The sequence below is a fragment of the Megalobrama amblycephala genome, linkage group LG12 (assembly GCF_018812025.1).
Source record: "Megalobrama amblycephala isolate DHTTF-2021 linkage group LG12, ASM1881202v1, whole genome shotgun sequence".
Taxonomy (NCBI): domain Eukaryota; kingdom Metazoa; phylum Chordata; class Actinopteri; order Cypriniformes; family Xenocyprididae; genus Megalobrama; species Megalobrama amblycephala.
Genome location: NC_063055.1, coordinates 18,668,091 through 18,684,497, shown reverse-complemented (window position 1 = coordinate 18,684,497; position 16,407 = coordinate 18,668,091). Strand labels below are relative to the sequence as shown.

Below are 16,407 nucleotides of genomic sequence, written 5' to 3'. Positions count from 1 at the left end.
CTTTAAGAATAGTCACACACAGGTACTAATGCACTGTCTAAAAATAATGGGGTGATTTTATTCCATTACTGAGATTGGATAAATAGGGCACTCTCTACTAGCCATTGATGCTTGCTTCATTTTCCTAGTGTGTGCGATATATTCTTGTTTATGGCCAGACTAAGAGCAGCTCACACTCTGAAATCATCTTTTTCATTCAGCAGATCTGATCACCAGATGAAATGCTCATATTTTTAATTGTCAATCTAATAATTGCTCTTTCACTATACCAGGTACACTCATTATAAAACTAAACTGAGTTATTACTGAGTCATCGCTGTGATTATGACGTCAACCACGAGCACATACAATTATGACCACCCACATTTACATAACGTATTCAGAATACAGCAACTTCAGCTGCCCTGACACATGAACTACACATTATTATTATATATTATTTATTTTATATACATTATAATTATTAAAGTTACATAATAAAATAAATTATTTTTTATATATTTTACCAAATGTATTTCATTGGTCAAAATCAATGCTCAAAAAATATGTTTTGCATACTCTATGAAATATTTGTAGCTTAATGAATACCTGTTTACTGTTAGAGCAAGCTTTTAATTTATTATCTGTTTTGATTTGTATTGATTTGTCCAATGCAAATAGGTTAGACAATCATAACAGAATTAAAAGGTACTGTAGACAAATCAGCTCTTTTATTTCCAAGGGAGAAAGGATACAAAACCTGTTTCCCTGCTGGAATCTTGACTAACATTGTAAGTGAACTTCAAAGGTAAACAACAAACAGGTACTGTAGAACATGGCACCTTTAATAAGACAATTTCCTCTCCCACAGTGAATCAGCGTGATACTGGCACTTTAAAAAAATAAATAGCTTCTGTATTGTATCCCATGGATTTCAGAGAGCATCGAGTGCTTCCAGAAAGAGAGCAGGAAGGAGTGAGCGCTCTTCAGAAGTATCGCAGCATGAGAGACCTTAATGGATTAAGAGATGGAGGGTGTGATTAAAAGATCACAGCGGGACAGAAGCTAGAAACACCTGACAGAGGAAACCAAAGTACAGACCTGGATACACTTGAGGCTGATGGCAGATCAAATTATGATGGAGCTTTCAGCAGGGTGTACTGAAATTTAGTGCTAAAAATGAACTCCCAGAGGCATTGAAAAAGATAGCCAGTAATCCGACCACTCAAACCTCAGGATTTTTTCTGGTTGGTTTGATGCAATCACCATCACACTAACAAATAAAATGTGCTACATGCACAGTGGACTCTCAGATGGTCCAAATTCTAGATAACTGTCATCATGTTTGTTGTGCCTTTATAAACAAATGTTGGCAATCGTCACAGCCAAAACTCCATTCCTAACATATACGCTGTAAACTTGAATATAATACTGACTTCAAGTATTAACTTCAAGTACTTGAAGTAAATTTATCATAAAAAGACGCAAATAAATATTTCATATCATTTATATGACATTCATACTCCCTACCTCTGGTTTGAAACTCTGCTTTAATACTCTAGTCTCTCCCCACTAGAGGGAGCACTAGCACCACAGACACATCAATGCTGTGTATGCAGGATACTGTGCCTCTCTCCACAGCTGCATCCCAATTTTTAGTATATAATATGCAAGTGTAAGAGTAGTGCACCCTGAATGATAGTGCCTCAAAGTATTTCAAAGGAGCCAAGATGGAATGCTATATTGGACTTTTTCAGTAATTTACTGTAGACAAGTAGAGGCAAGGAATAATGTCAAAATTTTGTCAAAATGCAGTAGAGGGGGGTCTGTCGCATCAATACATAAATGTATAATAAGGTGGTATATGCCAATTCTGGTTTACTGCCTTTATACAAATTAACAAGTATGTACTATGCCATTAACAGCAAAGGAATTGTAGTGCACGGTGTGAGAATTAATACGTAGCCAATGGTTCTGTTTGAGAGAGTCTCTAGAGCTACAGAAGTGGTGTGATTCAGCATAATGGACTGTGTGTCTGTTAGTCATATGGTGGTGGCGGGGCTGAGTTCACCACCAATCAACTGCAGCACCTCACTAAACATTTAACAGCTCGTTTCTCTCATTAAGATCTGTCACAGCTATTTGACTTACCTGCGTCTGTTGAGATTTTTTTTTTTTGAACAACTAAAGTTCATTTGTTTAATATGTGTGTGTACTTGTCTAATTTAATTTATTTACATACACATATACATATTTCATATACACATATATATACACACACATACACACACTGATGAGCCAAAACCATACGACCAGTCAAAGGTGAAGGGAATATCGTTGATTATCTCCTCGTTTTAAGGTCTAGATAGATTAGATGGTAAGCAAACAATCAGTTCTTGTAATCAACATGTTGGATGCAGCAGAAATGGGCAGGAATAAAGACGAGCGATTTTGACAAGGGACAAATTGTTATGGCAAGGTGACTAGGTCAGAATATCTCTGAAACGGCAAGGCTTGTGGGTTACTCCTGGCAGCAGGGGAGTTTGAGGAGTTAACAAATCACAAACCAGCAACAAGGTGTTGGACACCCAAGACTCAATGCACAAGGGCAACGAAGGCTTTCCCATCTGGTCCGAGCCAACATATAAAGGTCTACTGTGGCATAAGTCACACAAAAAATTAATGATGGTTATGGGAGGATTGTGTCACAACACACAGTGTGGCTAAGTAGCCACAAACCAATCAGGGTGTCTGTGATGACCCCTGTCCACCGTCAAAAGAGCCTACAATGGGACATGAGAGCATCGTAACTGCACCTTGAAGTAGTGGAAGGTCGCCTGAATCGGATGAGTACCGTTTTATTTTTCATCACATGGACAGCAGTGTATGTGTGCACCATTTACCTAGGGAAGTGATGGCACCAGGATGCCTTGTGGGACGACAACAATCTGGTGTATTGTTTTTTCATCTCACCCTGTTTTCATCATAGATGATCTGGACAAGGCTGCGGTGTTTGGCTTCACTTGGTGGAGGTGAGATGGTGCGCTCTGGCTCCTGGGGTTTCGCAGCCTCTTCCTCCAGTTGTTGCTAAAAGAAAATACAGAGCATGAAAGATCTTCCCAACTACAACCCTGACTGCCATAAAACAACAGCGACAACGATTACAAAATAAAATAACTAGAGATGCACCGATACTAAATATCTCCGCCCGATAGCCGATTATTCAGAAAATCAGATAATATTATATTCAACTGCTATTTATTTTCAGATATAATAATTGCACTCAAATAAAAACTGAAATGTTTGTATACAACTCAGATGCACATAAGGTAGTTTTCATAAGCACTTGTCTTCATGGCAAATTTATTCAAACATGCATATCTAATTAAGAGTAAATAAGCTCCTCTCTAGTGTTCATCAGATAACTTTCCTGAATGCAACGTCAAGTGACATTGTTCACAAGCTGTTTTATTGGCATCTTTCCGCAGTTAAAACACATAGAATTATTACATGAGACATGATATGGGTTTCAGTAAATTGTACTATATCTTTCAACATACCCTCTGATATTCAAGGGTTAGTTCACCCAAAAATGAAGATTCTGTCATTAATTACTCGCCCTCATGTCGTTCCAAACCCGTAAGACCTTCGTCCATTTTCGGAACACAAATTAAGATATTTTTGATCAAATCCGATGGTTCAGTGAAGCCTGCATCGCCAGCAATAACACTCCCTTTTTCAATGCACAGAAAACTACTAAAAACATATTTAAAACCATTCATGTGACTACAGTGGTTCAACCTTAATATTATAAAGCGACGAGAATACTTTCTGTGCTCCAAAAATAAGCTTCAAATCTTTCTGAATCTTTTGTTTCGAATCAGTGGTTCGGAGTGCGTATCAAATTGCCAAAGTCACGTGAACTATTGAAGTTTCAAAACACTTATGACGTAACAAAGCCTCGTTTACTGAAATCATGTGATTTTGGCTCTCTGAACCACTGATTCAAAACAAATGATTAGCAAAGCTTTGAAGCTTCATGAAGCAGTGTTTTGAAATCACCCATCACTAGGTATTGTGGAATAAAGTCGCTATTTTGTTATTTTTGGAGCACAAAAAAGTATTTTCGTTGCTTTATAATATTAAGGTTAAACCACTGTAGTCACATGAACGGTTTTAAATATGTTTTTAGTAGCTTTCTAGGCATTTGAAAAGGGAATGTTATTGCTGGTGATGCAGGCCTTACTGAGCCATCGGATTTTATCAAAAATATCTTAATTTGTGTTACGAAAATGAAGGTCTTATGGGTTTGGAACGACATGAGGGTGAAGGGGAATTGAGGTGATCTGTCACATTGCATTTAAGAGCGTCAAAACGCCATTTATTGTTTAAATTTCATAATAAAATGTACAGAATTTGTTTCTTATTAGAAGTAACAAAGCACAAAGCTCTTTGCAATTATTGGATGGGAGGCACGTTACAAATAATGTTCGGTGTAGGGCAAAAACCGGCATAGGGTCAGATAGAGCCTGCTTTTTTGTAGCTATTTTTTTTTAACTGTTTTATTGTCACATTAAGTTGCCCTAAATTCAACACAAGATACAGTTTCTTTACACACACCATGAGTTGCAGGCTGACACGTTTTTCCGCACCCTTTTGACATCAGTGCATCTCTAAAAATAACTAAACTGAAACTCTTATTTATACTTGTGAAAGAGGACAAATGTAACCTTTAAAATAAGCAGTCAGACACAACAAGGATCCAACATTATGTGTGCTAATTTAACACTACATCCTCATAAGAAGAAATGGCAGAAAAGCTTTCTGATTGGCTTAATAACACCAACTCTTTAGCTAAGAGAGTCAGCGAGACAACTTAGTAGTCAAACATTAATGATCAACAAAAATTTCACAGCTTATACACAGATGCACACACACAGGCTGAGGCCCTGGCAGCAATGAAATCCTGAAATGGGCCTCCTTGCAAACATAAGCCCAAACTCATATGGATCAGCTCTAGCGCAGGATCAAGACGCTGTGTGTGTGCGCCGAGTTAAAGAAAATAAACGAGCCGTCCCGTCGTGCTCACAGACAGACAAACACACGGTAATCTGATATTCTCACTTCTCTTTTCTCTCCATCACTCCCTCGCTTTACGTTAAAGTTTACTGCACCATTTAATTGCCCCAGATGTTTTAATGCTTGGAGGAAACCTGAGGGGAGAGGAGAGAGATGGACGGGGTCCGTTACCTCACTGAAAAAAGATGCCAAATCTTTCAGAAGAAAACAGTATGGGGTTGAGGGGCAGATGAGGAGAGGTTCATTTTTCTTAGTAGCGTGACTGTACTTATACAACCACTCAGGCTAGAAGCCGTTTCACTCCCTCTCCAATCCTCCATCACCCCCACAATGGACTAGCCCATGGAGCGCAGGTGGCTTCGATTTATTGAGAAGCCGTTTGGACACGGTCCAAAACCTCAAGTGAATGGGGGGGTCTGTTTTACAAGAAGACAGGGTCTGCTTATATATTTCTGCAAAGGCCCTGATAAAAAATGACTAGAAATGTCCGAGAAAGAAAATCTAATGCGACCTTTAAAGATTGCCTTATTATACATACATTAACTCTTGTGCAAATTAAAACATATAATAGTTGAATATACTTGATGCAATTATTCCGCTGAAATAAGTGACCTAAAATTATACTGCTGCATTAATGTTTGAAGTAGACCACTGAGTAATGGCACTGCCAAGAGAGAGAAAGAGAGCTAGAGAGGGAGAGAAAAAGGAAGGAAGGAGACCGAGAGGAAACAGAGGAAGTGTGTTTGTAGCCGTGTGGCCTGCTGTGGCAATAACCACACAATAATCACAACTCTGCTCCGCACACACACACTCATCTACTACTGCTACTAGACTCAAAGCGTCCAGATTACATAACACTAACTGCACTGTGGATGAAAAGTATCTACTTATGCTTATTACTCTGAAAGCTGTACTTAGAAAGAAATCCTTGTTTTCTTCTAAATAAAAAGCTTTGCAACGCTTTCCTGATGCTTATTTTAGAAGGCCAACTTTTCCAGAAATAAGAAAAGTTGCATTCAAAAATGCATTTTAGGATCCTTTATGCAAATAAATGGACAGAATGTGCTTGGAGGGGACATTTATTTGAGGGTCCATAGAGTTGCTTGTCTAAACAGCTTCAAAATAGATGGGTTGAAGCTTACCTGTTTTTTACGCAATTTGCAGATCTGCTGCTCCACCATGGTGATCTCCCGGTCCACGCGGTCCATGTTCTGGATTAGCTCCTCTTTGGAGAGGCGGGTGGGAACCAGGTCCAGGTCGGCCTCCATGGGCACCGGGCTCACAGGAGAGATGGGCTCAATCTTTCCAATGGAACTGCTGCTGTTGTGCTCCTGCATAAAAACATCATTGTACTCATTCAGACCTTGTAGATGCTTTGTGGTGTTTGTCAAAGCTGTGGGTTTCAATTATTTTTCCTCTGATTAACAAGAATCAGAAAGACATTTACCCATTCTGGTTGGAATCACTACAATCCCATCTAGGATGATAAATGGTAATTATTAATATTAATTATCAAATAGACTCCAACATTTTCTCAAGAAAAATCATTTCCATGCAGGTGCTAAAGTGTTCAGAGGGGTTGTTGGCAAGCTGATATTTTAGTAGCAAAGGGTGTTCTGGTTGGTTGCTGTGCCTGACTAAATGGTTGCTAAAGTGCTCAGGGTTTTAGCACATAGTACGAGGTATATATATATATATATATATATATATATATATATATATATATATATATATATATATATATATATATATATATATATAAACGTTCACATAAAAGATTGTTTAATGTTTTTGAAAGAAGTCAGTTTGCTCACAAATTTGGCATTTTAGTTTTCGATTTTAATATAATTTAAAATGTAATTTAATGTAATTTTCAGCAGCCATTACTCTAGTCTTTGGTGTCACATGATCCTTCAAAAATCACTCTAATATACTGATTTGGTATTGAACCAAAATCAGGACGTGATGTCACGAGTTGCGACCCTAAAATGGACAGAATTCTCAAACATTCTACCCGTTTCGTCTTACCGTAGGAGCTATAGAGACAGAGCGCATTTATGTTAATCTGAAAGCCACGCCCACCGGGGGGGAAAACAATCCAACCGTCTCCATTGAGTTTGTATTGCGTGAGGCTGCCTCCTTGTCTTTTCTGACTTATTACAAAAAACAGAACAATGTCTAAAAGCTGCTGTGTGACAAGGTGTACAGCTAACAAACTTAAAAAACCCAGAAATAAGTTTTTATAAGCTGTCGACCCCCAAAAACGAATGTTTAAGGACATACAAGTGGATACAGGCAGTGAGACAGAGAGCAACGGGTCATATTACTATAAGAAATGCATTGGAGGGGAACGTAATCGGCGACAGGTGAAATAATTCTTTGACATGGTAAAAAATAATGAATGGTTTGTTTTTGTTGGTTTGTTTAGCATATGTTGTCGCCGATTACGACCCCCTCCAGTGTATTTCTTAAAGTAATTATGACCATTTGAGCTCTGTCTCACTGCCTGTATCCACTTTTATGTCCTTAAACATTCATTTTTTGGGATCGACAGCTTATAAAAACTTATTTCTGGGTTTTTTAGCTTGTTAGCTGTGCACCTTGTCACACAGCAGCTTTTAGACATTGTTCTGTTTTTTGTAATAAGTCAGAAAAGACAAAGAGGCAGCCTCACGCAATACAAAGTCAATGGAGACGGTTGGATTGTTTTCCCCCCCGGTGGGCGTGGTCTTCAGATTATGACGCGTGTCGCTCTGTCTCTATGTTGCCCATCAAAGCTCGATACAGGCATCAAAAACACTATCTCTTTGCCGCAGATCTGCGGTAAGTTCTGTATCTTTAGGTTTGGTCTTAAAAATGGCATTGTAAATGCTAAGCGAACCAGGACTAAATGTATCATTTTCTTTTTTGTCTGGACCAAAAGAACCAAACTAGAAGTGTAAAAACAAACTACACCATTTGAGAACTCTCTCATGTCCTTAGCACCAACAGGGTGGGATGCGTTACATGTCAAGGTTTCATACAAAGGTTTGGGGATTTGAATATACCCCTAACCTCAAGCATGAGCAATAGCAATAGTGATGCATGCCTTGGCAAGCACCACAAATTAATACAATTCAGCATTTCAAGATTCTTTTTGTTTTATTTTTTGTTTTTGTTTTTTACATTTTGGGTTCTTGGAAATAGATACAATGCACTCATTCTTCTCTAAAAATAAATGAGGTTACATCAGAGAACCGCTTGGAGACTGTTTAGAAACTCTCATAAGAAAATGGTGAATGTACACGCAGCAGATCAGTGGTTGAGACTATTGGAAAATCAGCTAATTTAAAGTGTGGTAAAGAGCCTCTGGGTTCATCCTCTGACATGAAGAGAATGTTATATAAGAGGAGTGATCAGGGAGAGTGCCTGCTGTTCTCTCTCTCACCACCCTTTAAAGATCACACAGGCAGAGCAGCCCTCAAGGCAAATGCCTGGACTGCGTGGACAGAATCACCAAACAAAAATGAGACTAAAAAAATACAATAACAAAAAATAACAAACAACATTTTTTAACAAGACTTTGTTGACATCTGGCTCACATGAAAGATTATGAACACCCCATGTGTTTTAAAATAAGAAAATAAGATTTATTTAAACAAACAAACAAATAATTAAATGGTTTTATTATTTACGAGACAATAGACAATGCAATTGCCATGTTCCATAATTAATCTCATCTTTATGAAACCCCTCAACATTTAAATGTGTGGCTAAAATATCTAATTCCAGGATGTCCATGGAAAGAGAGAGAAAGCCCAAATGCCCAAGGACACCCTGAGAGCCTTGCTAATGTTCAAAACACATTCCTAGGGGCATTCCAAACTTCAGGCAGGATTTAACACTTGAAAGAAGATTTGACAGAGTCACTTTAGGATTCAAAGCTGTATACTCTCTCTCTCACACACACACACACACACACACACACACACACACACACACACACACACACACACACACACACACACAGAGTGTAGAATGAAAAGTGAAATGTGTGTATAAGAATTAAAAACCCCAAGCTGCTTTATATAAACATAAACCTGAGTGCTCAGAAATGGATATGCACTGCAGTAACCTTCACACAAACAGGTACCAACACACACACACACACACACACACACTTGTACATCTATCTTTTTGAGGACATTCATTGATTTGACATAATGCAATCTCTAGTAGGGCTGGACGATTATGGCCTAAAATCAAAACCTCAATTAACTGAACATTTTACCTCAATTATGATTAATTTTGTTTCTGTTTTCATTTTTTGCCCTCAAAGTTCACTTACACGGTTTGTACTGTAAATATGCTTGACTATTAAAGGTGGGATATTTTTTCCTATTGAAAGAGTGATCTGACATGACATAGCTCAGTTTCAGCAGATATTTTATCTATTGTTCGTAACATTTCTTACAGATCTTAGCTTGTTGTAAATCAGATAAATATAAATTAGCACAGTACCAGTACGTAATGAGAGTGATTGCGTGTGTGAATTAGTCATACCGTGTCTATTAATTGTGAAGCTGTGGGTTGCAAATAGTTACTTCAAAAGTAGAAAAATATATGCTATAATAACTTTTGAGTTTCTAAGCTACTTTAGTGATAAATCACAGAACAGCGCTGACAACTAGTTTCTGCTCCTCTCAGTGTGCGAAATATTCACGTTTTGTACTGCTACTGTTTGAATGAGTGTTCGTGCCACAATGCAGCTGTGCGAGCATGGTAGCTCGATATAATAATACATATCCAATCGTCTAAAATCACTTGAATGTCCAAACTGGCAAACCTTAAAGGGTTAGTTCACCCAAAAATGAAAATTATGTCATTAATGACTCACCCTCATGTCGTTCCAAACCCGTAAGACCTCGGTTCATCTTCGGAACACAGTTTAAGATATTTTAGATTTAGTCAGAGAGCTTTCTGTCCCTCCATTGAAAATGTATGTGCAGTATACTGTCCATGTCCATAAAGGTAATAAAAACATCATCAAAGTAGTCCATGTGACATCAGTGGGTTAGTTAGAAGTTTTTGAAGCATCTTATATAGATTTTGGTCCAAAAATAATAAAAAATGCGACTTTATTCAGCATTGTATTCTCTTCTGGAATCCTTTCCATTGAATTGATTCCACTGAATATATATATATATATATATATATATATATATATATATATATATATATATATATATATATATATATATATATATCATCTGTCGGCGTTGGTAATGCACTTTTACGTCGTTGTTTTTGCCGATTAGGACATCCGCGACATGCACACTTACGCACCATTTTAAAAAAATAGCTTGAATACAGCGTGCGTCTCCCTCAGACTGTAAACGAAACTCTGGCGCACCAGATAACACGTCAGCAGCGTCTTACGTCAGCAGTGCGCTGCGGTTCACTGAACCCGAGTCATGAACCCGGATGAACAACAGACCCGGAAGAGAATACAATGCTGAATAAAGTCGTAGTTTTTGTTATTTTTGGACCAAAATGTATTTTAGATGCTTCAAAAACTTCTAACTAACCCACTGATGTCACATGGACTACTTTGATGATGCTTTTATTACCTTTATGGACATGGACAGTCTACCGTACAAACATTTTCAATGGATGGACAGAAAGCTCTGTAATATGCGCTGTAATATGTTTTTAAGGAGGGAAGTATTAACGGGATTAAAAAAACGAAATAACCGACATGGGAAAATTACGTCGGTTAGAGGTTCTGAATTTCGTTTTTTGATTACTTTTCGATTAATCGTCCAGCCCTAATCTCTAGCTCCTTACCCTAGCCCTACCCATCACAACTAAGTGCTCAACACGCACCCCAATTATAACCTTATCCCTAAAAGGATAAGCCTTTAAAGGAGTCTCAGAAAGTGAGACCCAGACAAAATGTCTTCACTTTTTTCTCTTTGTACTCAGATGGCCTAAAACTCAAACCGGTTCTCAAAGACAGTTGTACAAGTACACACACACAAACAAACACAGAGAAACAGACTGAGTGAAACTCCTTTTGCAGAGTTAATGTGGGACAAGGATGTGTAAAGCGTTTTATCCCGATTTATTTCTCTTTGAAGTGCTGTGCAGTGAGCCTGATTCATTTATCAATCATCCAATCTGTCATACAGGCGGAAGGAAAGAGACATCACAGTCCTTAGAGCATGTATAAGAGTCAAAACTTTGCTAAGGGGTAAATAACGGAACAACAGTTTAAAAAAGTGATTTTTCACTATTATTTACAACAGGATCTGCATTTTTGTTACAAGAGACAATAAAAATATCTTCAACATGTCAGTCTCTGAGTAATATGTAATTTATTTAAGCCACAAAATAAACTTCCATAAATAATTCCATAAAATAAGTATAATGAACTACACAAAAATCATTTCAAACATCTTCAGCACGTTTTATAAATGCCTAAAAATCAAACATAGTTCACCTCTTGCGCACGTTATCACGTCCGTCAAAAACTTAGGCTGGCTGTCAGCTGAAATATTAAAATTAAAAACAATCGACATAACACATCAATCACTTTACTGAATACTTATTGGCTAAGAAATAAATATTTATTACCTTACGATCCATCTGTTTTCAAATCCACATTTGAATTTCAAAACATCGATATCTGAATACGAGAGTATAAATTTGTTCTTCACTCACTATAATTCAATCACAGAACTGAGTGATATACTTCACACTGCCTTCTAAAGAGAATAAGCGCCAATCCAATTGAAAAACTTCACCAGGTTAGTGAATTTTTTTATGCATGAACTACGCATTCTTATTCTGACATTTTAGATTTGAATATTTTCAATAATTTTCTATTTCTGACTGATCTTTTTTTCACCATAATTTTGGATATAGATGTAATTTTGGCAGTAGAATGCTAAATGAGAGATCTTGAGATGAGTCCCTGTAGTCATCCAATTTGACTCTCATATGCTGATATAATATTTATTATAAACGTGACAGGTGATTTTTATAAAAAGTAGTTTCAATTTGTTTAAAAGATTGTGGCAATTATTAAAGTTTAATTAAAAGTTGAATTTTCCAATAAAAGACCATTTTTACATCTTTTTAAACTTTTACATGATTTGTTACATTTAATTACCACTTAGAAGATTTTAACTGATACTGAAAGTGTTTTTTAATTCAGCAAGGATGTATTAAATTGATCAAAAGTAACAGCAAAGATATTAATAATGTTACAAAAGATTTTTATTTCAAAAAAATGCTGTTCTTTTAAACTTTCTATTCAAAGAATCCTGAAAAAAAAAAAAAAATCTATCACAGTTTTCACAAAAATATTAAGCAGCACAACTGTTTCTTGAGCTCCAAATCAGTATATTAGAATCATTTCTGAAGGATCATGTGACACGGAGACTGGAGTAACGATGCTGAAAATTCAGCTTTACCATCACAGGAATAAATTACATTTTTACATTTTAAAGTTCTTACAGAAATAAAAATATCTCACTATTGTAAAACACTGTAAAAAATGATTTTATGGTGAAGTAAATACTACAGAAAAAACATGTAATTTTTTCATGAAAAAGTAGAATTTAAAAGAATAAAAAAAAAAAAAGTAAATTCTATAGTAGTACTCAATTTAAGCTTGTAGAAATTAAAGTGTAAATATCAACATTATAAAATTAACTTTTATAAAACTTTTTTTTAAATCAACTTTTCTGATCCTGGTGTTTTCCAGCTATTTTTACACTTTTATCATTGCTTTTGTGGTTATATTTAGTAAATTTCCATTTTGTGACATTTGGAGTTAATTTTCTACTCAAAATGCCACATTCACCCTCAAAAATGATCCATTGAATGTTACCGTCATTGTGTATTGTGCACCAAGTATTGAGGTCTCTGTGTTCAGGTGCCATGTTACTTCTAATATGTAGATATGGTGTCTACACGATATCTATTGAATTATTTACTTAGATGTTTCTAAGTAAAGCATTCACTTTAAAAGCATAGTTTAATTCAGTGTTATATTGTTTGAGTAAAATGTATTGCAAAAGAAACTTTAACCAAGTAGAAACTACTCAATCTTTTACAGGCCAAGTTAAAATTACTTATTTTCTTTGTTAATTTTACTTAACTTAGTTAAGTAGAGTTACTTAATTCCATATTTGAAATTTACTTTAGAAATATGCATGTAACTTGCAAAAGAAAAATTAAGTAAATTTTACTTATTTTTTAAAATGTACTTCTCAAAGTAATAATAATACAGTTTATTAAAAAATTTAAGGAATATCACAGAATGTCAAATATTTCTTCCAAATTTAATTTGATTAAATTTTTTAAAAAGATGAATTAAATTGTTAAAGTTTTATACATTTATCTGATTACTACTATTTCTGGATTGTGAGTATTAGGTTTTAAAACAGACAACAGAATTCCTGGAAAAAAAAAAAAAAACTTTTATTGATTCAAAGACTTTTATTGATTCAAAAAGACTTTTATTGATTCAATTGATTAGATAGTCCTTTTGCTTATTATTAACATGTTATTATTGAATGGAATGACAAAATTCAATTGGAAAACTCAATTTTGGAAAGAAAAAAAAAAGAAGATTTTATAGGGCTCTAGGTGAACGGGAGACTCAAAAAATAATTATTGACTTCAATTTTGAATGGTAGTGTGTATTCAAAGAACTCTTTTTCAAAATACAAAATAATGTTTTTGATATTTTTTAAAAATCTCAATCACGATATGACTCTTGCTGAACTAATATCGAAAGCAGTGATGTTTTGACTGCGTGTCTGATTATGGGATGACTGGACAGTGTGTTGTGGTGACATTTCCACTTGATCTTTCAACATGAAAGCTCTCAGCTGCCATGACAACAGCTGTGGCAAAACAACCCACCACTGTGGACATACCAGCACGTACGTGTGTGTATTCGCATTTCATTCTGTTCCAGACCCATTTCATGCAACGTTTCACGTTACAGACATGAATGATATCTCAAATCGCACAGCTTGAAAATTAAAAGGCATTACTAGGGCAACCAGGACTAGGAATGACTACTAATAACTAGGGTTGCACGGTGTACCGGTACTACGGTAGTATCGCGATACTAAAGCTTCAAAATACTGGCGATGCCATTGTATTTTTTAAACAGTAGTATCTTCAGTACCATAAGGAATGTTGTATGTGCGGCAGGTACACTTTAATTGAACGTGTGCCTGCAAAAACATTACAAGAGACTGTCATTGACTGTCTGCTGTGCCCTGTGTAGTAAATGCTCTGTAGAATCAGCGCTTTATTGTTTCCTGATGCTTCAGTTAATTTTGCAATGAGATAAAGCTGCACTTGCACGTTGTTGTTCGCAGTGCATTTTATCTGGAGAAAGGGTCTGAAATTCACTCAATTAACATCATAAAATCTTTATATAAGAATGAATTCTCACAGTTTTTCCATTGCTCATTTGACCACTTCTGGAAAAGATGAAATTGTTTGTTTATAGAAACATCTTTGCAAACACGATTCAGACAAATGCAATTCCATTCATCAATAAGCTATAGCGGGTTTGCACTCGGTTCTTATCAATCATATCAATCGTGATTTTATAATTATAAATGTATTATATGTTTTAATATACATACTGCTCTCCAGTCAGGGTTAGATATTTCAAGATAGGCTGGCAAAAATGCTCCTGATAGTTCGTGACACGAGCAAGAGCGCTGTTTTTGTTTCGTTTCTAAATGAATCTGTTTTTGAACAAATTGGGTGAGTCACTGACTCACTAATCCATTCATTAAGACAGTCATTTGCTTCGTTCCTGAATGAATCAGCCGTTTTGAACGAATCGGTTGAATGATTCATTGACTTAATCATTAACACTTGCTGCCACCTACTGGCGACTTTAGTCTCCCATCTAAAAGTAGGTCTATTCTATCATTTTTTTCCGCCAACATTTTTATTTCTATATTCAAATTTCTATATTCGTGATACTTCAGCTGGTATAGTATCGTAAGACATTTTTATGGTATCGTGACAACCCTACTAACGACTAAGCAGTACAGCAACTGGTAACATGCAGCAAAGCCACTGGCAGTATCCATGTGGTTTTAGTGATCAGGAAGACACTACAACAATGCAATACCCCATAGATTTACACTGGATTTAAGCCATATTTAAAGACTTGAAGGTGGGCACTTGGCTTGGCCCAGAAGGCAACTACCAAGCAACCACCCAGAATACCCTAGGATCATGTGGCACTTCAGAATCGATTGTTCATCCCAGCACAGATCAGCATTAGTCACTCTAAAGAGATGTGAAGAACATGTAAAATCCAGTTCTGAGCTCTGACTCAATAACACATTTATGAATCATGGGCTGTCAGGATAACACGAGTCATCTGACACCCTGAGCTGTAACAAGCCATTAGACACAGATGTGCTGGTTCACACCTGTCAGACTGCTGCAGGTATGCTGTAAATGGCAAATACGGCCCACAATAGTGTATGTGAGAGAGACTCTTCCCCTCCCTGAGCTTTCAGTTCCACTCGCTCGGTTTCATGAGTGTCATTCAGTATGACAGCTCTTACATAAAGAGAGGGAGAGATCTCCTCTGTCCACTTTGACTTGAGTGTCCTTTCAAAACTCCCACTGCTTCTGTCTCACCCAAATATGCTTCAAATCCTCATGTAAATATCCTCAATCGCTCAACCGTCACATCTAGGTCAGCTCCATTACTAATTAATCACTGTTGCACAATGGCTTCCACCTACACACACACACACACACACACACACAGAGAGAGAGAGTTCTGCCTGCAAGCCCCATATTGTCATGGCTGCTAAAAATACACAAAAGCTTTAGGGGGAAGTCATAACAACTCTGGATGGGGAGCGTGATCACACTGACCTTAGAGCACAACTCACACAGGCTTGCTCTGAGGGTGTAATCATTCTGCCCTTTACATCATGCCACAAGCAGGAGGTATGATCACAGTGACCTTAATCCTGCTGCACACACACAAACACAAACTCAGATGCACATTAAGGGGTAGGTCTGTGAGATTAATCATAATTGATTTTCGATTTTGGGCTTCCAACGATTATGAAAACAGAATTATCGAGCTAAACCGATTATTGTGCCGCTGCCACATTGCGGTGCGCTTTCGTTCCTCCTTAAGCCAAACTTAACATCCAAATCAGCCAAAATGTGTTGTAAAATGCAGTCTACTGTTGCTAAACTGCGGGATGTGCCTGATATTAAACAGTGTAATTAAAAGAGCATTAAGCCGCAAAAGAGACACTGTTCCCTAGGCGGCTTTCTGTCTGCACAGTCAGA

At 36.7% G+C, this 16,407-nt stretch overlaps 1 protein-coding gene across 6 annotated transcripts in view; it reads right to left on the bottom strand.

The window, feature by feature from the left end:
• Positions 1–16,407, bottom strand: part of ncor2 (nuclear receptor corepressor 2) — a 119,820-nt gene that overhangs the window by 58,232 nt on the left and 45,181 nt on the right. For all 6 annotated transcript variants that reach the window (XM_048209406.1, XM_048209409.1, XM_048209408.1 and 3 more), the window contains exons 5-6: positions 6,201–6,389; positions 2,953–3,066 (exon numbers count right to left, since the gene is read on the bottom strand). In XM_048209406.1, the coding sequence (XP_048065363.1) occupies positions 2,953–3,066; positions 6,201–6,389 (303 nt within the window). The remainder of the gene's footprint in view (positions 1–2,952; positions 3,067–6,200; positions 6,390–16,407) is intronic.